At 45.0% G+C, this 23,287-nt stretch overlaps 1 protein-coding gene across 3 annotated transcripts in view; it reads right to left on the minus strand.

The window, feature by feature from the left end:
• The window catches only part of ANO9 (anoctamin 9), a 52,447-nt gene that overhangs the window by 14,626 nt on the left and 14,534 nt on the right, over positions 1-23,287 (minus strand). For all 3 annotated transcript variants that reach the window (XM_083165571.1, XM_083165569.1, XM_083165570.1), the window contains exons 3-19: positions 20,420-20,539; positions 18,890-19,026; positions 17,546-17,595; positions 14,342-14,400; positions 10,936-11,021; positions 9,992-10,126; positions 9,198-9,294; positions 7,676-7,736; positions 6,251-6,333; positions 6,056-6,160; positions 5,798-5,962; positions 5,401-5,437; positions 4,092-4,203; positions 1,798-1,855; positions 1,626-1,723; positions 532-686; positions 272-424 (exon numbers count right to left, since the gene is read on the minus strand). In XM_083165571.1, the coding sequence (XP_083021697.1) occupies positions 272-424; positions 532-686; positions 1,626-1,723; positions 1,798-1,855; positions 4,092-4,203; positions 5,401-5,437; positions 5,798-5,962; positions 6,056-6,160; positions 6,251-6,333; positions 7,676-7,736; positions 9,198-9,294; positions 9,992-10,126; positions 10,936-11,021; positions 14,342-14,400; positions 17,546-17,595; positions 18,890-19,026; positions 20,420-20,539 (1,711 nt within the window). The remainder of the gene's footprint in view (positions 1-271; positions 425-531; positions 687-1,625; positions 1,724-1,797; positions 1,856-4,091; positions 4,204-5,400; positions 5,438-5,797; positions 5,963-6,055; positions 6,161-6,250; positions 6,334-7,675; positions 7,737-9,197; positions 9,295-9,991; positions 10,127-10,935; positions 11,022-14,341; positions 14,401-17,545; positions 17,596-18,889; positions 19,027-20,419; positions 20,540-23,287) is intronic.

A 23,287-nucleotide genomic window follows, 5' to 3' on the forward strand; every position in this document is an offset into this window, starting at 1 on the left:
TTGAGTAATGAAAATGTGTGTACAAGCAGATAGGTGGGAGGAAATTTAATAGGATGAGAGATTCAGAAAGAGAGAGATTTGGTAAGAAATCTCCAGGTTTTTTTTAAAGCGGAAATCATTTGCACTGCAATACCAGTTTGATTATAAAGTGTATATGATTGCCGCTTTAAAAAAAACCTGGAGATTTCTTGCCAAATCTCTCATTTTCTGAATCTCTCATCCTATTACATTTCACCCATCTATAGATATAAACAGAACACAAACATCCTACCTATGTCATTTGCTTTTCTTGGCACTAGGCGGCGCTGCAGGCGGGTCATCTTAATTGCGTCCAGACGGATTTCCAGCAAATTGTTGACAAAAGCAAGGAAAGGGGCCAGTGGGAAGGCAGCCACGAAGATTGTTGTGAAACTGTATTGGATGACTAGAGAGAATAACAAGAAATGGACCAATCGGATTAATTGTGCTATGATAAATGTTCTAACTGAGCCAAAAATCTGTATTCTTGACAGGTGAAAGTGCGAGACTCACCCATTTCCAGGAATTCATCAAACAAACTAAATTTATTCACTTTGCCCAGTCTGTAATTGGATTTCCATGACTCCATAACATGGTCTTCTGATCCCTGCTCACCGTGCACCCTGCTAAGCCGAGCCCTCATGGAGTGTACCTTGAGGCATAAGAATCTGCAAACAGGATTGAGTTTTAGGTAATTGATAAATTAGCTAAAAATTCCATTCACAACTAATGTGTGCGGCACGGCTCCCTGGCCGTGCGTGATTTCGCCGTCCGGCAGGAGCCGGACTGTGTGAAACTGGCCTTAAGCAGGCTTTCCCAACCACGGTCCTCAAGGCACAACAACAGTGCAGGTTTTGTAGATATCCAGGCTTGAGCACAGGTGACTTAATTAGTACCTGAGTGATTCTGATTAAACCATCTGTGCTGAAGCCTGGATATCACTAAAACCTGCACTGTTGGTGTGCCCTGAGGACCGTGGTTGGGAAAGCCTGCCCTAAAGGAACATTTCCCACTATCTGGACTTTGTTAGTGATAATCACTTTTTGGTATGTACCATTATACTATATTGTTCTCTATATAGCAGAATATGTTTATCATATGATATTATATTCATGGTCCCCCCCCTCCCCTTCCCCCTCTGTCTTTTTTCTGTACCATTACCAGCCTTACCCCTGATGAAGTTGTATGACGAAACGCGTTGGGTACTTTGAATAAATTGCTTCATTGCACAAATTGGATTCCGCTTCTTGTGTGATCAGATGATGATTAACAACACTTGGATACACCTTTGTTGATCTTTATCACTGGGACATTATATTGTCATCATTTATTTTATATTGTGTTTTATTTGATGGTTTTTATATCTGTTGGTTGGTACTTTTTAGTTCTAGCGCACTCTATTATTTTCTCTTTCTGTATCAATTTAACCCTTCACTAAGGAGGGGTTTATAGAGTTGCTGCTGCCCCCAATCACAGCGCAAGGCTGAGACCTATATTCTTGTATTCATGTGTCTATTAATGTCAACATTATTACCATGACAACCTTTTGAACTTGACAACTTATTGCAAAAACAGAAACTCCAGCACAGTGCCCTGATCATACTCACGGGGAGAGAAATTCCACGCAGTTACTGAGCGTCTGTTTAAGAAGCATGATGATACACATCTGTATGAACAGGTCTGTGATGCAGCCACTTGGGTGACACTGTGATGAGAGGTTGACATTACAATCAGATTACAGTTTCTTACCCACCTGACATTACATTTCTGAACACTTACTTCTTCCAGCCTCCAGTGTCCAGCAATACGCACATAATTTCCCGGATAACCGTTTATCCTGTGTTTGAGGAGAGAAATATGTTAACTAAATTTCCCACATACACATAACGAGAGATCTATATAGGCATGAAACTTTATGCTACAAAACAAGGAGTATTTTTGTTTAGATTTTGGGTGGAACTTTGCCAGTAAGCTACAAACAACAGGACACATGGGCTGTCAGTTTCACCTTTATCCCAAAGGGACGGCAATCACGTTTTCTCCTAGACCAGGCATGGACAAACTGTGGCCCTCCAGCTGTTGGGAAACAACACATCCCAGCATGCCTTGCCATAGTTTTAGCATTCCCTAATAGCAAGACTGTGGCAAGACATGATGGGCCTTATTCTAGTTCATTCTTTCTGACAAAATCCTTCTTAGATGGACAAAACCATGTGCACTGCAGGGGGGCAGATGTAACATGTGCAGATAGAATTAGATTTGGGTGAGTGATTTTGTTTCTGTGCAGGGAAAATACTGACTGCTTTATTTTACACTGCAATATAGATCTCACTTTGAAGTAAAACCCCACCCAAATCTAATTCTCTCTGCACAAGTTACATCTGCCCCACCCGCAGTGCACATGGTTTTGTCCATCTAAGAAGGATTTTGTCAGAAAGAATGAACTAGAATAACCCCTGATGGGACTTGTAGTTTCACAACAGCTGGAGGGCCATAGTTGTGTGTCCTAGACCCTTGGGTCTTTGCAATTGGATCACTTTCCTACCCTCTACCAATTGACCAATACTAGTAAGATGGCTGGTCCCAAACTCCGATGTGTGCACTGCTCGACAACTTCCAACCTATTCTGTGCACAGTAGAATTCTTGTTCAGGGATGCCACTGATGGTTTTGCCATCGATGGCGAAGACCCAATGGTTCTGTTGCCAAGATTTTTTTCCCTAGGCCAGGCATTAGTCCATACCTTCACTGGAAGGCCCATCGCTTTCCTGTTTCTAAAAGCATAGATGCTCTTTGATGGTTCAAATTATTGATGGGCCTGCTGCTATAGATGGAAACCATAAATGACACCATAATTTAAGATCATTGATGGTGAGCCCTTCAATGGACATTCCTACTCTTATTTCAGGGCTGGGTCCCTTCTTTAACCAAAAGAGTCATTTTATGGGACCAGAACAAGTGTGGACTTGGGTATGGTACCCCTCAGGCTTTGTCACCTATCATAAAGAGCTGCAACATGGCTGTCTCTTCCTAAAACCACGTACCCCAGAAACGTCCTACTGTTACGACTCCACACTGTCATGTTGGTTACAGCTCAGAACAATGAGGTCTTACAAGCGTTAACTAAGGGGTAATTCCGACCTGATTGAATGACCGCAAATTCCCAGTTGCCATTGTTTAGGTAGATGCCGCCCCGCCAAAGTAAAATCCCGCCTTAATGTGATCGCTGTGCAAATAGATGTGTACGGCTGCTAATCTAGTCACAGCCGAGCAAGTATGTTCAAATTCATTTCTAATCCGCCCACCATTTGATAATTTTTCCACTGGTTACCTCTGGTCATTGCAGGCTTAGAGTAGCCAGGGATTTACTTGGCGGCTGTGATAAAAACAGGCCTATCGGGCCTGTGACCAACGTCAAACACCCTCCCCTAAAACACTTAGGCATGACTGCGTTTTCCTGGATGCTCCCAGCCTTTTCTTCTGGTTTGTCTGCATTTTTCTTGGCACTTCTACAAAATGGCCGTTTCCCAACCCGACGCCTACTTCCTGTCAATCATCTTGTGTAAGGCCAACAATCAAAAAAGTAGCAGGACGGCCTTGTGCATGCATACTATGGAAGTACACAATCACAGTCCATCAAAAATCAGCCACCGTGCAAATTCGCAGCTGTGCGATCAGGTCTGCATTGCATTCTAAGTGGTTGGTTTCTCATGAGGACAAGGCAATTGAATTCCAGTCTCAGTGAAGGGATCATGTGATTGGGTTTCTCATAACGGTTACCCATAAGCCACCTTGCAACATAACAACAATGTAAACTCCCACAACGTTCTCTACAAGTTAAACTATAGATATTTTCCCCAAAATACCACATGGGAAATAAGGTGCAGGATGCCAATAGTTAAACTAACCCTATTTTTTTCACCATATTGAAGGCTCTGATATGGAAATAAACAGTGTAGGCACAGCGGTATAATGTTATGTATCCAATATAAAACTGTACAGTGTAATATTCTACAATGGTAGATAGAAACAGCCTCAAAAATAATTGTTCAGTTCTTCTTTTCATCATGTTACCTTCCCAGGAAGAACGCCACATAGAAAAGAGAGGAGAAGTGTGTGACGAACTGAAATGTGAACACTTTCATTGTGAGGCTGTTTTCTCGCTCGGTGAAAGTCCGAGGATTCTCTGAGGAAAAGGAAAAATGGGAGAGCGTTATTATACTCACGATAAGTCACCCTGGAGTCACCCTTTTATAATGCCACTGCCTACATTCTGTCAGCCCAATACTATTGGTAATAGTTATTAGGCACTAGAATGGAATCTCATCTACTCAAGCCATTCTCTTATCAGTCTCCAACAACTTACTCAATGACCAGTACAGTGGCTCCAGGTATAGGCAGTATGTTCAAATGCCTCGTATGGGCTTATACAAAAGACCAGGGCAAGCTGAACACCTAAACTCCGCTGAGCTGGCTCAGGATTTCAGAAATCATGGCTGACAGTGGATGTCTACCAATAGGGTGCTCAGGCTTTCGGCGCTGCCGCGCTGCCTCCTGTCATACTAGCACAGTAGCAGAAAGCCTGTACAGTCCAGCAGGGCTGCCAACAGGAATCTTGGAGCCCGGGACTCATTTCCAGTTCCCCCCCCCCTATCTCACTCTCACTTGAGTTACTGCAACCTGGCTCCTGCTCCCCCATCTTCTCTTCCACTGAGCTGCAGCCTGCAGGTCCCGGAGCGCAGGCTTCCTCAACTCAGCATGCTTCACCGGATGGTGAGCCAATCAGAGCATGCGTATCGTCAGCCCCTCTGACTGGCTGCCGGTACGCGAGCTCTGATTGGCTCATAAACCGGTGCAGCTTGTGAATTGGCCACCGGCGTCCTGGGTTGAATAGCGCAATGAGCTAATTTTGCGTGGGCAAAATTAGCTGCCCGGGCTCGGGACAGCTGTAACCAGAGCACCCCCTATTGGAGGCCCTGCATCCCAGTGCCAATCATACAGCTCCATTAGTGTCGTGCCTGCGTCATTCCCAAAGGTAAATCAATTATGAGAGCTTGTTACAGGGTTAGGCTGGGGTCCCTTTCTCAGGGGTGCAAGCAGCCAGAACTTGCCTAGGGTATCAAATTGGTCAGGTACGGTCCTGATTGTGCGCATGCACCACTGAACAAGTAGGGATCCCATGTGTTACTGGAGACTCAAATGTGAACATAGATGTATCCTTTTTTATAATCCAGGCTATAACTTTATTACCCAAATAAACCTGTTGTGGAAATTACCCACAAAAAGGAGTGGATTATATGGCTAAACGTTTTGTTTTCCAAATGATGAGCCCCATATGCACGAGCCATTATTAATATAAAAAAAGAAAAGAAAAGGGACTAACCCCAGTTGCATAAATATTCGGATACGATGCGATTCACCTGCAAAACATAATGTAACAAGTAATAAGTTACACTCACTTCAGAATTAACATTAAACAGCTGCTCACTGGTACTGACAGCACGGCATAGCATTGGTCAGAAGAGTGAGACCGAAAGATAAAGTGGAGAGAGACCAGCCAATCAGTTCCTGTCCTTTTACACCCTGTCCGAAAAATGGCAAAGCCGATTGGTTGTTATTTTATCTCTCTCTGAGGATTTATATATTTCACCCTGGCTGTTATGGGTTGTAACACTTTTTTTTTGATTTGTACCAGTTACATAGATGGCCCAACGCGTTCCACTTCACCGACACAGTACCAGACACCTTGCGGGATTTACACATTACCCGTCACATCTCACCTTGGTCATGATGACAATAGAGATGTAATGTAGTACAGCTCCAGACATGACAGCGGCTGTGTTGGCATGTTCCCGTAAAAAGTCCCAAGATGAGCGCATGAAGGACACCGTCACTACCACTCGGTAAATCACTAGAGCTTGTGCTATGCCAATAAGGATGGCTATCTGGCAGGGGAAGATGGAGAAGAGGCAGGGATTAGCAATGGCTGCTCAACTAGAATGTCATTATTGTAGGATTTAGCAATTGGAAGCTCGTACCATAAGAGCAACTCCCAGAAGAACCCCTATGGAGCGGACATAAGAATGCTGGTGTGGCTTGTAATCACAACCTGGTTTGTTAATCTGCTCTAGAGCCAGCTCCTCCTGTGATAAACAGATTGCATTAAGTCTACAGTAATCATTAGCACATAAGGAAGGACCTACTACTGTATATTCAATATCAGACGGTGTTACCTCATCCTCATCCCAGCTGAACAGGTTCCACCCGGTGGCAACTTTCGCTCTCTGCCTCTTCCATAGCTCCAAGAACAATGTAGCTGAGGAATACAATAGAGGGGTTTAGGTCTAAAAAGTGAAATTATTTAGTTTATTGTGCATCCATGAAAAGAAGGGGCCGATTCAGCATCACTTGTAGCGAATTTCGCTGCTTACAGAGTCAACCAGAATAAGGCTCTTATAGAACTGCCTACTCGTATACAATTCCCAATCTATCTCTTCTTCACAATAGCCAAATCTCCCACATTATCCATGCCCCCTCCCTTTAGTTCAGAGGATCAAGGTGCTGAAACATACCCTTGCTCCTGGCACCATGGTGGCATCTAGCTACACCTCTGGTCAGATGGGGGAACTGCACCTGCCATGGGGCTAGTGAAAGTTTTGATGGAGTGACCAATGGTGGTGTACACAACGGAAGGAGTTTGTGTCAGTATTTGCATAGAAACATAGAATTTGATGGTAGTAAAGAACCTCTTGGCCCAGCAGTCTGTCCGTTTCCATTTATCTTTTTGGCAACTTCAACCTTTTTTGTTCCTTAGGTCTTTGTAAGGATATCCTTATGCCTACCCTAATCATGTTTACATTGCTTTACTGTCTTATGCCCCACATCCCGGGGTGACTGTGCCTTTGTGCTGAGTGACACTGAATCATACAGGGGCAGATTTATTAAGCTCAGTGAAGTGGTAAAGTGTCTGGTTTTTATCACCGGCCAATCAGCTCCTACCTGTGAAGTTACGGGCTTGGTTTGAAAAATGACATGAGCTGATTGGCCGGTGATAAAAACCAGACACAATGGGGCAGATGTATTAAGCCTGGCGAAGAGATAAACTGGAAATAAAGTGGAAGGAGATAACACACCAGCCAATCAGCTGTGTTTGAAATATGACAGTTGGGAGTTGATTGGCTGGTGCGTTATCTCCTGCCACTTTATCTCTTGTTTATCTCTTCTCCAGGCTTAATACATCTGCCCCTTTATCACTTCACAGAGCTTAATAAGTCTATCCCTCAGATCGTTAAGCACAGATCGCTCAGCACATTGGAATGCACCAGCGATGTGTGTTGAGTGATCTGTCACGGTCGATGTTCTCAGGTGAGAGAACATTGGTGATGACCAGATATATACAGCAGGCTAGAATGATCTAGACAGATTGCTTATAAATCAAGCTCCAATCTCCCCATGTGTATGCCCCATTAGCCTATGCCACCTCTAATGGGATGCTATTCCACTTATCTACTACCATTGGCGGGTGACAGCCAATAGGCACTGCTGCCTCTCAGAATCAGGCTAATAAACTACTAAAAGCTCAGCAATGTAGTTTTAATAAATATTAAAGAAGATTCGCAACACTGCCATGGACACCAATGTATACTCATAATACTTACCCCAGAGTGCCATGAACATAGCAAAGAACACTGTGCCCTCATTGTCAAATAAATGTGTAACCTGTACAAAATATAATACATGAAAAATACGTTAATAATTCAGGTTTATACAGATCCCTATAGTGTTGCCTCAGAATGTGGATATATATATAGTTCATCCTGATGAAGGGGACAAGAGCCCGAAACGTAGATGACACCATTAAAGCACCGTTATACTCACTAAACAAGCCTCCGAGTGCCGCCTGTCCAACGCCGTTATATATATATATATATATATATATATATGTATACACATCCGGAACTCTGTCGATGGTAGATTACTTGAACGGGTGCCCCTAAAGATTCCTCAGCACTATGCCCAGCAATCACATATATAGAGTAGAGAAGTGGCACTCACGTACTTTGTAGGAGAAAGGAAGATAACGCTTACTGCAGCTTCATATCAACGACCGTTTCGGTTCTTTTATTAACCGTCATCAGGATACTACTATCAGTATCCTGATGACGGTTAATAAAAGAACCAAAACGGTCGTTGATATGAAGCTGCAGTAAGCGTTATCTTCCTTTCTCCTACAAAGAACGTGAGTGCCACTTCTCTACTCTAGATATATATATATATATATATATATATATATTTATATACACATACATACATACACACATATACAGAATGTTTTCACATTTCTGCACATCAGGAAAATACATTGTGAGAGCCCAATTCAGACCTGCTCGATAGGCTGCATATATATCCGCTGCCTAACGAGCAGGTAAATGCTGCCCTGCCTAACACATGCCCCTTCCACCGGCCGGATCCCCTCGGTACAGTGCGAGTGGGTGCGTACTCTTACACATGTGGCCGCACAAACGAAAAATCATTTGATGGCCACTTAATTTGAGCAGGTTATCGCCGGCCCGGTGAACGGGCACCCTCCCCCCGCTGGCTGGATCCCTGTGCAATGCTGCGAGCGGATGTGTACACATCCGCACGCATGTGCCAGCACAGAAGACAAATCATACGATGCTTGCTCACCATCGAATTCCTTTTCCTCTGTTGGCAGCAGCAAGATAAGCCAGGACTTACTATTCTGCCGCACGCTGATGTCCAGTGTGGGGGCAGGGTCATGTGACGTCATCCGCCCACCCGGGGAACGCATGCATTTCATGGGGCCCGCCCAGCGTCTCTATGGGCATGGCAACCGTCTTTTGTGGGCACTTACATGAAACGCTGAGTGTCCACCCCGGAACGCCTCCTTGCTGACAATCAATGTGTCAAAGGCATTTGCTGCGGGGGTTAACGCATGCGCATTAGCGCCCATGCGCAGACCGCCACCATCGGAGACTGGGCCGAATTCGGACCAGAATGACCAAGTTTCAATCGGCCCCATATAGTAGTATGATAACTTAGTTAGAACCAAGGCTAGGGGCAAAAGGCTTTATCTAAGTTGAGAAAGTGTCTAATATATTAAAGCTAGACAGCTTGTACATTTACTATAGAGTTCCTCACCGTTGCAGCGGGCCTTACCTTTGCGTATGTACATGTGTCTGACAATGGCCAGTACGGGCAGTTCTGGTCACAGAGAGGACACATCAGCGTTGTGTTGGCTGTGCAGATCTCCTGGCTACAGAGAGAAGAGGACAGGTGTAGCTTGTATTATGGTACTGATGGCCTGTTGGTGTAAGCCATGCCACCTGCAAATCGTCTTAAACAACAAGATGCATACAACACTGCATATGGTGAATAGAAATTCATTTTCGTGCCACACACACAATGCTAAATACAGGTTCCTGCCCATTTGTACTCAAAAAATGGAGTACAATTTTTGCACCTGCAAGCAGTCTTTTTACCCTATCCTATACTTTCTATGAGAACCATTTCTGCCTCCATGTTGTATTATAGTGTACCCCGAGCAATGGGATAGTAAGCTTCTCAGACATAAAAGTGACAGACTTCTTTACACCATTACAGAGGCTAGAATACTGCTGGAGGAGAAATAGGTAGAACGGCGTTGGAGAAGGTCCGTGTTTGATGGAATGGCTGCGAGATACACAATGATGGAGGGACACCAAACCCTCCTACTACCGCCCCAACCATAACCCTCCCTCCTAGCAGCCTAGCCTACTCTCCCCACCCTAACCTAAGTGCCTTTCCCTAACCCTCCCTGTAGCCTAACCCCTCCCCTTACAGCCTAATCCTTATGCTCCCTAATGCCTAGACCTAACTCCCAGCCTGACTCTAATCTGGCCTGGTATACGTTCCAACCAGCAAGAGGAAGACAGAATATAGATCATGAATGAGTTAGAGGGCATAGAACGTACCTGATTTTGCTAGAGCTGAAATGCAAAAACCCGTAAAAGAAGACCCCAATCCCAACCAGGGCAGCAGGAAACAAGATAATGGTGTACCATCCAAGCCAGGCAAAGTACAGCGCCACCTTCTCTCCAAAGTACTCTCTGTAAACACAGAAGAATGAGAACCATGATAAATGGTGCCCAGATCACAGTATTGTTACCTCCTACAAGCAGCATGGTAATGATTAAACATGGCAGGACAGGATGTCGTTTTCATTTAGACATGCACCTAAGCTACTCATGCAGAGCTGGTTAAGAGCCAGTAACCACATTATCCATGGAGGCACTTAGGCTGAATCTACACATTGCATTTTGACAGGTCCCCTTTAAAAGGACCTGTTTGGCAGGAAGGAGCCTGCACATGTAATTATATGGCTGTGCCTACAAATTGCGTTTTAGCAGGATGCAGTCGAACAGGAGCTGTTTAGCAGGATGCTTACTCAAGAGGAAATATACACAAGCCTGCTGCATCCTGCTAAAACGCAGTGTGTAGACACAAGAAACTGCATCCTGCTAAACAGGATCCTGTAAGGAAATTGGGTTTTTCGGATTCCGCACAAGGTGGACCCACCATGTGTGGATTAAGTCAAGTTTGGCTGATCCACAATATGGTGGGTTGCGGCCTCAGTAGCCTTATACCATCTAATATGCAAATATTACCCAAACTGTGGAAATAGAGTTTAAAGTTGGTGAAGCTCCCGAGTCCAGTTTAGATTAGAAGGACAAGTAGGAGAAAAGAGGACTCTTTTTGTGGGGCACTCTTAATTATTTAAGAGTTCCTCACAAAAAGAGTCATTTTCTCTCCTACTTTTCCTTCTAAACAGGATCCTGTTCGACTGCATCCTGCTAAAACGCAATGTGTAGACGCAGCCATAGATCCCTAATACAATTACATAGCACCCCTTTGTCACCTGATCTCCTGCACAGGCTGCGTGTAAATGACATCCCGCCACCTTGCCCATTTATGCTTTAGGTCTTTGCCGAGAGGTTCATCCAACTACAAAACAGGAGTAAAATAATAATATTAAGTACACTACAAATAGAATAATCTCTCTATAGACGTAAGGGTCGGTCAGTCCATGAGACAGTTACAATGTACTAAATGAGTAGTGGGTGGTCATTGCACAGTTTGGCGGATAGCTTAGAACAGTCTTTGGTTACATCGTGGAAGAGTCCTGTGTGTGTACTACAGCACTTACTGGCCGCATGTTGGGTCCATCCAAACCACTCTGTACACTTCTTAAAAGACCAAATGAAGGGCCTGATTCAGACCTGCTTGCTAGGCTTCCTATATTCGCGAGCAGGTGAACGCATGCCCCCTGCCGCCCCAATCCCCACGCTATCATGCAAGTGGATGTGTGCGCTTACTCAACCGCTCGCATGCGGCCGCACAGAGGAAAATATGGTACTTGTGTATTATCACGGCGCCCAATTTCATCTAAATCGCATACGATATCGCATCCGATTAATCGGCCGATTTGATCTGCGATGCAATTTTGCGGCCGATTTGTGTCCGATTTTCGGCTGATTTTTTGCTGATTTTCGGCCATTTCCTGACGATTTGCATGTTATTCCATCCTTGGGTACTTGTGTACTAGCACGGCGCCCCGATAATTAGTTGCACGATTTTTTAATCACATCGCATCGCATGCCATACACCCGATGGCATGCGATGCGATTTTAACTCATATCCGATATTAAATTGTATAAGCACCCTAATGGGTGCTTACAATGCTTAAATGCACCCCCATGCCACCCCCCAAGTATAAACGTGAACCCGAAGCGTAACGAGCCCGCGAGGGGCGGCGGTACGCGTCCTATGACCTTTTCATACCCCCACTATCCATGTCGGCGTAGAGTTGAGAATAGAAAGTGTGGCGAGCGCAGCGAGCCACCGAGCCCGAAGCGTGGCGAGCGGACGCGGATATCTGTGAAGCCCGGGAGGGGACGCGTATACCTGTGAAGGTATACGCGTGCGCTCACCACGCTTCGGGCTCGGTGGCTCGCTGCACTTGCCACTATTCTCAACTCCACGCCGACGTGGATAGTGGGGGTATGAAAAGGTAGTAGGACGCGTACCGCTGCCCCACGCGAGCTCGCTGCGCTCGCCACGCTTCGGGTTCACGTTTATACTTGGGGAGTGGCATGGGGGTGCATTTAAGCATTGTAAGCACCCATTAGGGTGCTTATACAATTTATAATCGCATGCATGCAAATCGGCCAGAAAAAGTTAAAAATCGGCCAAAAATCGTCCGATTTCGTGGGCGCCGTGATAATACACAAGTACCGAAAATATCATACGACGCTCACTCACCATCACTTGATTTTTACTCCCTCCACGTTCTGACGGGCCTGCCCAGTGTTTCTATAGGCGCGCCCACTGTTTTTGGAACGCTCCCCTACCTGTCACTCAGGCAATGAGCGCCACGGTGGTTTGCACATGCACATAGTCGCGCATGTGCAGACCCACACCATCGGCTGGGGGGGGGGGGGGGGGGATTCGGACCACAGCGTGCAGGTCTGAATTGCCCCCTAAAATTGAAATATAAACAATAAAAAAAGTTTATATGCTCCAAAAAAATGCCCATAAAAACAAACAAAATAACTATATAAAGCACACATTAAACCCCAATTGTCTGGCGGCACTACAGTATAGTAATATAAGAATTTCCAACCTACCGTAGGTCGTCCAGTCTGCCAGCTATTTAAAACAATAATAAGCAATTACTACCTGGCAGCAAACGTTGTAGCCCTCCATTAAGTGAATAAATACAAATGTGAATGTCCATTGTTAACACTGATGTTAGCACCAGCAAGACCGGGTATAAAGGCTTTTTCCTGGATCTCTAAGTAGACTGGTTATCTACGCCTTGTCTTGTAGACACAAAGGGCCTGATTCAGACCAGCATATATTCGCTGCATAGCGAGCAGGTACACATGCAGCCGCATGGAGAAAAAATAATTTTATGGTCGCCCACCATCTAATCACTTTTCCTCCCTTTGTGGATAAAAATATATCTATTAAGCGCCCATATACAATTTATCAATACAATTTGAAATGTCTTTCCACTCAATGTAGAATTAACATCCACCAGGACTTCATTCAAATAAAAAACATTTATTAAAAATTATAAAAAGGTAATATACTTGGATGATTTTTCTTGGAATAGCGATTAAAACAAGAACCCTTCTTGGTTTGATCGCTATTCCAAGAAAAATCTTCCAAGTGTATTACCTTTTTATAGTTTTTAATAAATGTTTTTTATTTGAATGAAGTCCTGGTGGATGTTAATTCTACATTGAGTGGAAAGACATTTCAAATTGTATTGATAAATTGTATATGGGCGCTTAATAACACTATTGGGTTGTGTATTGGATTGTGTGGATCCCTCTAGTAGGGGATCTAGTGATAATAGCGACCGCCCCATATCTACCGCAAGTACCTAGTGATATTGTATTGTTGTAAAAATATATCTATACTTACTTTTATTCTGGACGGAGATGGCTGAAATGGAGGCGAGCGGTGACGTCATGTGACGTCAGTGCCCACCTCCGCAGGTGTAGGCCAGCATTTCCATGGGTGTGTTTACCGTTTTCATGGGCACAACCATAAAATGTTGGGCGGACCCACTGCCCATCCCCTGTTCGCCCATCATTGAGGGACCACCCCGGAGGGTGTGAAACTCACAGAAGGCGTTCGCTCCATGGGGCTGCACACATGCAAACCCCCACCGTCGGCTGGGGGAGCAAATTTGGACCTGACCAAGCAGGCCTGGATAGCCCAAAAACAGCCATAACTTGGGAATCCCAAAATTCTTAATGAGAACTTTAAGAGCTTGATCACCCAGAACCATGCAGAGTAAGCTTGTTGAGTTGATCTCTTCCTGCTGTTGTTACTATGTTTTAGGTTTTGTGTGGTTTCGTTGTAAAAGGGCACTAAGTAAAAGCCGGACCCGGACAAGACCCCAGAGCACTGGACCGGACATCAAACTCTACATTCCAGAGCTTGTACTGTAGTGTCCGGTCCAAGGGGTGTCCAGTCCGGGTGGTCCGGACCGTTACGGTTTTTATAACACCCCCAGACCATGCAGGGAGGCTGTATTCTCCCCCTTCTCCTCTCCCTGATGACAGCTATCAGAGCTGCCCCACAGGACAGGACACTACAAGTTCCAGAATAACATATTGATGAATGGAGCCAGTTCGGTCCGGCGTTCCGTGGTACTGTCCAGCCCGGTTTTTATCCATACCCTTGTAAAAGTGGTGCATAGTTTGTCAAAATAAATAAATGAAATGGCTTAAGTGTAATCATAGACTCACTGCGTGTAATGGGAAAGCCGTCTCAAATATTCCACTCGTTATTAACTCCTCTAAAGTTTCTGAAGAAAGAAAATATAGACACCATGGTTAGAAATGCCATGCAATAGCAAGTTATAGATACAATACACATGAACCTAACATTACAAGTTCTAGATAACCCTATTGCTAATCTACAGAAAGCAAATCATCCAATAGAAAGCGTAATAGGAGGAAATGCAATTAGAAGCACATTTCACATCAAAAACTATAAAGCTGGCAGAACCGCCTTCCTTCTAATCTCAAATGAGGTTCTATAAATTGTATTGTGCCTCTGCCATGTTTAATAATAAATCAATGCACTGTACTTATCTAAAGATCATCAGATCATCCATCTCTCATGTTGTGGGCATAGTGACACAGAGGGGAACAATACTCATTACAATCTAAATAAAAAGTGTTTATTGCAGTTTTTTTTAGGGGCCAAAATGTAATAGGCTTGGAGAGATTTTGGGAAAGTCCCCCCCCCCCCCTTTTTTTTAAAGCGGCAATAAATTACATGGCAAAATCAACCTGTTTTTTTAGTGTAAATGATTGCCGCTTTAAAAAAAAAAAGGAAAATCTCTCACACCCCATTACATTGGGCCCCAGGAATGACTTTTTTACGATCGTAGATTTGCAAGGTACGACCATGCTATATAGCAAAATATATGCTCTATATTTTCATATATATATATATATATATATATATATATATATATATATATATATATATATAGACAGCAGCAGGGATCCGGCTCTCCGTTTAATGTACTCTGCGCCGGGTGCCCATATAGGAGATTTGTAGACAGCAGCGTAAGATGATATGGCACTCCTGGCGTCTTAAATAAGGCACAAACACCCAGTGAGCACGCCTAGCCACTGGGTGTTTGTGCCTTATTTAAGACGCCAGGAGTGCCATATCATCTTACGCTGCTATATATATATATATATATATACAGGTCGAGTATCCCGTATCCGAGTATCCGTTATCCGAATTATTCCGAAATACGGACATTCCAGAAAGTGAAAAAAAAATTTTTTTTTGCTAAAAACTCACTGGGGACATTTGTAACAGCATCACTGGGGACATGATATGTAACTGGCACTATATATGTGCAAGACAATGATTGCTTGGCATTCAAATTCAGTGCTGAGATAGTACACACATTTTGTTTCACGTTTTGAAACCTTGTTTTTTGAACAATTAAAATATATTTGTGTGTATTTTATGTGGTAATAAAATATATTTGTGTGTATATTATGTGTTTATACAGCATACATGCAAGATACTTCAAAATACATCATTAAAATATTAAAATATTCCGAAATACGGAATAATCCGTTATCCAAAATTCTCCTGGTCCCGAGCATTTTGGATACGGGATACTCAACCTGTATATATATATATATATATATATATATATATATATGAAGTGTTCTATTTCCTTTACATTACACAGCAATTTTTTCTAACATAGCTGAGATAGATTTTATTGATAATAAGCAAGGGTGTTTCCTTCAATGTTATTTTTCTGTCACTAGGTGGCACTGTTCTCTTGCTGTATGCAAATTATAGTTTAGTTTCAAAGGCACTTTATAGCAATGTACTCTTTATATAGGAGTGCAAGAAATCCTCATGCAGTTTAACCCCTTCAGTGGCGGGTTTTCCTGGAGCAGGACAAACCTACCAGGGCAAGTTAGTTCTGCCACAGAAATACTCACCACTGAAGGGGCTGGTCTTCTGCAGCAGTCCCTGCTCCCCCAGAGCTGCTGCTGATGGCTGGTAAGGTGCTCTGGGAAGTTCGGGGGAACAACGGCAGCTAGGGGGTGTAGGGTGGAGCTGCCTGTGGTGCACCACTGAAGGCACCACTGGCGCACACCTACTTTCCAGTGACATGTCTGAAAATTTTCCAGGAGAGCCCACTCCTGCAGTGCAGCTCAGCCCTGAACATTTCCGGGCATACCACCTAAGGGGTGCCGGACGGGGTCCTGACAGTCGGGATCCCGACAGGCATTTACCCGACGTCAGGATCCCGACTGTCAAAACACCGACAGCCGGGTTCCCGATGGCCACCTGCTATTTTCCCTCGTGGGGGTCCACGACCCCTATAGAGGGAGAATAGAATAGGTGGCTTGCGTAGCGAGCCACCGTGTCCACAGCGTGGCGAGCGCAGCGAGCCCGTAAGGGGCTTAGTTGTGCTCACCATGCTGTCTGGGTCCGGCCAGTCGGGATCCCGACGTCTTTCGGGATCCCGACTGTCGGACCCCTGTACCACACCCCCACTGAAGGGGTTAATGAACATTTATAGAAGAGTAAGGTATAATAACTTTTAGCATAGAGCAGAGGTTCCCAAACTTTTTTGAATCACAGCGTCAGAATTTTTTTCACGGCACATCTACAGTAGGTCAAAGGTTTCCTAGTGAGAAATTCAGAAATTGTGTTTGTATGTCGTCCTTAGGACCAGTTATGTGGTGAGAGACAGGATTCACTTCTGTTTATACATATAATATGATGGGAAGCCACCAGCACAGTAACCATAAATAATCAGTGGTGGCTTCTACCTCGGTGTAGGAGGAGAGCTGCTGCTGCCCGCTATGCCGCCCCCACTCTCTCCGCTGCTGGTCCCCTCTGCCCCCGGCATGCGCAGTATCATCCTCGGTACTGTGCATGCCCCCAGCTTCTTTGGGCCGCTTCGGCAGAGGCCCATAGTAGCTAATAGCTTCGTAGCTCATGGTCCCGGCACCGGTACAGTGCAGACGACAAGCAACGGGACCGGCGCAAGTGCAGTATCAGCTTCGATACTGCGCATGCGAATGCCCTGGTTTTGGTGCCATGCGCATGCCCCGGATTTGTGGGCTGCAGCCGAAGTACCCTATAGAGGCATCCCAGAGGAAGGGAACACCTCCCAATGGCACTGCCTTAGGTGACTGGCAGGTCGGACTTCCAATAGGAAGCCACTGCCGGTCAAAGTGAAGCCAATACAGTCTCACAGACTGCATCTGGCATCACTTATTCAGAGCACAGTAGCGGATTTTGCAGTCCTGAAGCCCATAGGTAAAAGCCTCCACTGTAAATTATATTAATACATTTGTGAGCCACCAACCCAGGGCACCCTTCCAAGTGCTCTAAGGCACCCCCGTTTGGGAGCTTCTGGCATAGAGGCTGTTACATGTCATTTCTCTTACCTCCAGTGTTAATGTTGGTCTTGTGCAGAATAAAATGTACAATGCGAATCCTAAAAGGAAATAAAATTAATTAATGACCATCTGAGTGCCGCCTTCTATCCCTGTCTATGTGGAACACTGCCCAGTGTTCTATGGGAGGCACTGGGGACCCTTTCACTCCTTGGGGGTCTGAGTTCCAGTACTTCCCCCCACAGGCTTCCAATATGAAACAGAGAGGTAAGGCGGCACTCTGGAGTCTTTGTACACAGAGACCTACATGTCTACATTTATTCAAAGACGCCGGAGTGCCGCCTTACCTCTCTGTGTTTGTATAAATATATATATATATATATATATATAAATAGAGCACTCAATCTGATTGAGCAGCTTGCCAACAACTGTGTTGTGTATATATATATATATATATATATATATATAAAACTTTTTAACTTTTCACTTTTCCACTGAATGATTTCATTGATGCAGACACAAACATGGTAATGCAAATATTCTCTCCTGTATTACACTTTGGGACTGATTCAACAATACAATAGAAGGCGCCGAAATCGGGTCTGCGCATGTGCAGACCCCGCCATCGAACAGCTTCAGTGAGTTACACACTCGCCATTCCGTTTGTTGTGGGGAGGGAGGGCCGGGCGGAAATGGGGCTTGTCCATGGGAACACAGGCGACCGGATGCCTGGCGGGGGCTAGCTGCTGATGTCACAGGACATCAGTGCCCGCCCCATCTTCGGGAGACACCGAAAGAAATAAAAGTCACTTGAGACTGACTTTTACTTAGTGCAAACCCCATACACTCATAAAATACATGCCCCTCCCCACATCCAGATATAACAGAACACCCCAACCCTCTGCCCAAGTCAGAGGTAGAACACCCCCTCCTCTCCTCATCATACTCATACAAAGTGGCAGTGTGGAACATTTTAGATTTCCAACTGGCAGTGGGTTTAGCCAGCATAGGTTATCGATGTACAATTACTTTTTCAGATAAGTGCACATTGCTCCATGTGGCGGCATTAAACCATTAGTGCCATAGGCAACCCATACATTTGCCTATGGCATTACTTACATATCATACAGATATACATGTTCTCTACAATGGAATCAGACACTTTATAGTCCCTAGAGAACGGGCAGGACACTCCGTGGTCAGCTGCGACCTTGTACGGCTAATGAGTCTATGACATGGTCTTTTGTGAGTTTAACTTTTATATTACCATCAAAATAACCCTAATTAAAAATATATACTAATGGAATATAAAATATACAGTAATAATGTATGCAGATGTGAAATGTTAAATAAACACATGGACTAGACAAGCAGTTGCTGCACAATATCGGTCACCTGCTTGTTTCAGAAACTTGTTCATTGTTGGGAATGGTGGTGCCTTCATCTGGGTTCTTGAGCAATCGGACATATTTATTGAAAATATCTGGAGGTGCCCGGACGCCATAGAAGATCTTCTTACCATCTCTAGCTTTCTGTGAGACAGAACATCCATTTGGGGTTATGGGAAGGCTGAAGGGCATGAACACGTTTCTTACATTATATAATACAACATAGTGGGTGACATTCTATGGGATGAGATAATCTGACTTTGGCGAATTTTATCGCAAAAACGGCCGTTTTCGCACTTTTTCCCGAATTCGCATATTTAATGAGATGCGAAAATCGGCAAAAAGTGCGGTTTTGCCGCTGTCAGTGCGGGCTGTCCGGCTCTGCTGCAGAGAGACCAGCGCTGGATCCTGGATCGGTATGTATAGCGGTGTAAAAGTGAGGTGTGTGCATGTGTGTGTAATAAAGTTTTACTGCTCTGTGTGTGTGTTTTTTTAAACATTCTTTTTACAGGTGGACTACAAGTCCCAGCGGGCCCATTAATGCCCCGCATGCTGGGACTTGTGGTTCTCAAAGTCCCAGCATGCGGGGGAGGTCTGCTGGCACTTGTAGTTCTTCTGTATCAAGCAATGTTATTTATGGAAGATTTAACACTATCAGGCCGGCGTCCACTGGCCACGGATGCCGGTGACAGCCCCGGGCTTCAGCCCTGGACGGGTGAAGCCTGGGGGGGGGGACCCCTTTATGGGGGGGTCCCCACTCCTCCAGGTACCCCGTCCAAGGCTGACCAGCCACGGTGCTCATGTTTCGGCCGGGGGACCTTATATAAAAAGTGTCCCCCGGCTGTGGCATGACACTGAGTGCTGTTGGAGCCCGGGGCTGGTTTCAAAATACGGGGGACCCCCAGAATTTTTGTCCCCCGTATTTTTGGAACCAGGACCGGTCCAAGAGTCCGGGGCTGGTTTCAGAAATACGGGGGACCCCTATGCTTTTTGTCCCCCGTATTTTTGGAACCAGCCCCAGCTCAATGAGCCCGGGGCTGGTTATGCTCAGGAGGGGGGACCCCACGCCATTTTTTTTTTTTTGATGAACAAAAAATCGCACATTTCCTAAAATTCGCACATTTTCATGCCTAAAATTCGCACATTATCGCACCTAATCGCACTTTTCATTCCAGAATTCGCACCTCATTAAATATGCAAAATTGGCAGCAAAAATGCGATATTAAAAAAGTGCGATAATGGGCGATTTTGAAAGTGCGAAAAATTCTCATCCCATAGAATGTCACCCAAAACGTTTTTGGAAACGTTCCCGCATACCGCCCGTGACCACCAGAGTCCCGCGGTGGGGGTTTGCGCCAGGGTTTGGCCTTAGAAAGCATCACCCAGTGAGGCCTTGCCCCCTTTCCATAGACCACACCCCCTTTTAAGTGTCCCGCTAGCCAAGCCCCAGATGTTGGGAGGTATGCAAATAATACTACTTCTCTGACCAAATAGGTCATTATATAGGATCCAATTCATATCATGGTGAAGTCCTCACCTTTATCTTGAAGTGCTTCATTTCCAGCTCAGAGATGTACTTCCGCCTCATTTCCTCCTCCTTACTATCAATAGAGCTGCTCTGGCACACCAGCACGTAGTCCCATTTCAGTTCCTGGCCCTGAATAGAACATGGTTATAACCAGATACATTCACCTCTTACATACATGCACTGGTCTAGAACAAAACGCGTTGAGGTTCTGTGCTACGTTGCATGATCTGTATGAGGGTTCTAAAGACCATGGACTTCTATTAAAATTCAGGTAAGCCTGATTTATTCTGTTTTCACTTGCAGTTACATAGGTGTAGATGTATGAAGCAGTGATAAGTGAGGAGAAGTGATAAAGTGCCTGGTACTTTATCACCGGCCAATCAGCTTCTAACTGTCCCTTTTTAAACCCAGCCTGTAACTTAACAGTCAGGAGCTGATTGGCCGATGATAATGTAACAGGCACTTTATCACTTCAAAAAACCAGAGGACCCTAAGGCCACACACGAGCGCTGATGTATCTATAGGGATAATAATAATGTATATTTAGAACAATTAATACATTTAATCCCTTTGGGTAAGCTGCAGCCTCCTGTCAGAGGAATTGTGTACCTCTGCTAGTGTAGGCTGAGGAAGCCGCTGAGCAGTAACAAGGCGGAGAAACGTGTCTTGGAGCCCGTCACAGCCCGGAGCCAGTACCCTGATACGCTGCCACAATTGTCATTGGGCCAACCCCGGGTATCTCTGCAGATACCAGTAAGGATACTAACAATTGGACACTGACACCTGGAGCCGGTCCCTGCCAAAGGACCATATACGGACTGCTCTGATAAAGGGAAAGTGGTCACTAATCAACCTTCTGATATTCCTTATAAAGGAGCCCTGCAGAAAGATCTAATGGGACTGGTAACTATTGCCCAAATGCCTCTAAATGAAATGAACATTATTCAGCAAGCCTCAATAGATAAATAGAATTAGCCTCGCTCTGCATATTTTATGCTTGTTTTATGTGTTATATGCTGTTTGTCTTGTGTGTCCTTTTAATATTATTGTAACGAATTGTATTATGCTTATTTTATTAAATAAGTGATATCACAAATACATGGTCTAATTGGTCTTTGTGGTAAGTAGCGCCACCTTGTGGTAGTTTACCTATAGTAACCTATCATTTATCCCATTGTACTTTATCACTTCTCCTCCCTTGTCATTGCTTCATACATCTACCCCAGAATTAGAACAGACTTTGTTGTTTTGGATTAAAAAATACTACACTAATATAGGCTTTTTTCTATTTTCTGTCTTTTATTAAAGATACGACAGAAATCACTGTCAGAAGAGCAGCTACGACCTTGGAATGGTATGCGGTCCCTGGGTCAACAATGTCTAGGCTGGCTGTCACTAGATTGACCAACAATGGTCACTAGGTTGACACCTTGAAATGGTCGACATACCATAGGGCGGCATTTACGTGGTTGACTCCCGCAAGGTCGACATGCGTTTTTCAGTTTTTTTGGTACAGGCCAACTTGGCTCATACTTTACTATACAAGTGAGCATAGAGTGAGGATTTAACCCCTTCCCTGGCATTCCCGAGATTTTTCCGGGCTATGCTTCAGTGCCCAGACTGGCAAACCCGGAAAATTTTCGGGATTGCTGCTGTCTCCAATGCTTAGCGCCGGGCAGCGCCTCTGAGCTCGGCCGCGCCTCCCCCCCGCCCCCGGCTGTGTGCGACATGACCTTGTAACATCACGCCGCACACAACCGTGTTGCCGGGGTCAGGGCCGGGCAGCGGCTGGTATAGTGCTCAGTGGCGCTGCCCGGCCCCGGGAAAGAGACGGTGGTGTTTTTTTTAGGGAGTGCTCTCCCTAAAAAAAAAAAACACCACTGAAAGGGTTAATAGTGTGCCGAGCGTGGCGAGGCACTGTGCCCGAAGCACATTGAGCACAGCAAGTCATGCGAGGGGACGCGGCACACTAATACAGTGTCCGTGTAGACAAAGACACAAAAAACGCGTAAAACGCCTGTCGACCTTGTGGATGTCGACCATGCTTATGTCGACTTTAAGCTTATGTGGACCTTCTGTCTATGCCAACCTTTGGTATGTTGACCATTTCAAGGTGTCAACCTAGTCATTGTTGACCAAATCACTTGTTTGAAATAAATGAAATATTTACCATGATTTGTCCATATATTAATCTTGTGTAACAACTGTATCATATTAGATTTGCTCTCGTGCTTAGGATCAGTGTTTCCTAACCTCGGTCCTCAAAACACACTAAAGGCCCATACACACTGGACAATTTTGAGCTGAAAGCCGCTTAAATTGGTGTTTTGAGCGGCTTTCAGCTCAAAGCCGCCCAGTGTGTATGGTTCGGCCCGGTAAAGCTGCTCATCTGCCTGTATTACCAGCAGATGAGCGGCTTTGAGGATGGCTTTGCATAGCGCTGTGCTATACAGAGCCGTCCGCCCCCTGCTGACAGGCCATGCAGGGGGAAAGCCGCTCAATGTCGCTGTCCATACACGCTGGGCAAAATCGCCCAGTGTGTATGGACCTTAATAGGGCCTACACAAGAGGTGATGGGAGCTTTGTCCGGTACTTATGTAATACTGTATCTGGGCTCCCGTTTTTCTTATGAGACCGCGTCCCCGCGCAGGGCTCGCTGCGCTCGCCGCGCTTCGGGCACGGTGGCTTGCTGAGCTCGCCACACTATATAAAATCAACTCCATGCATAGTTGGATAGTAGGGGTATAAAAAAAAATGGGGTGCATTTAACATGACAGCCCAGATAATACATAAGTACCCTTTGTCCCATCTTCAATAGAGCTCCAATCTCAGTAAATGTACCTCTTAGTTTACATTGAGGGCCGTGGTTGGGAAACA

Source organism: Crinia signifera, chromosome 11 (genome assembly GCF_055691185.1).
Source record: "Crinia signifera chromosome 11, ASM5569118v1, whole genome shotgun sequence".
NCBI lineage: Eukaryota > Metazoa > Chordata > Amphibia > Anura > Myobatrachidae > Crinia > Crinia signifera.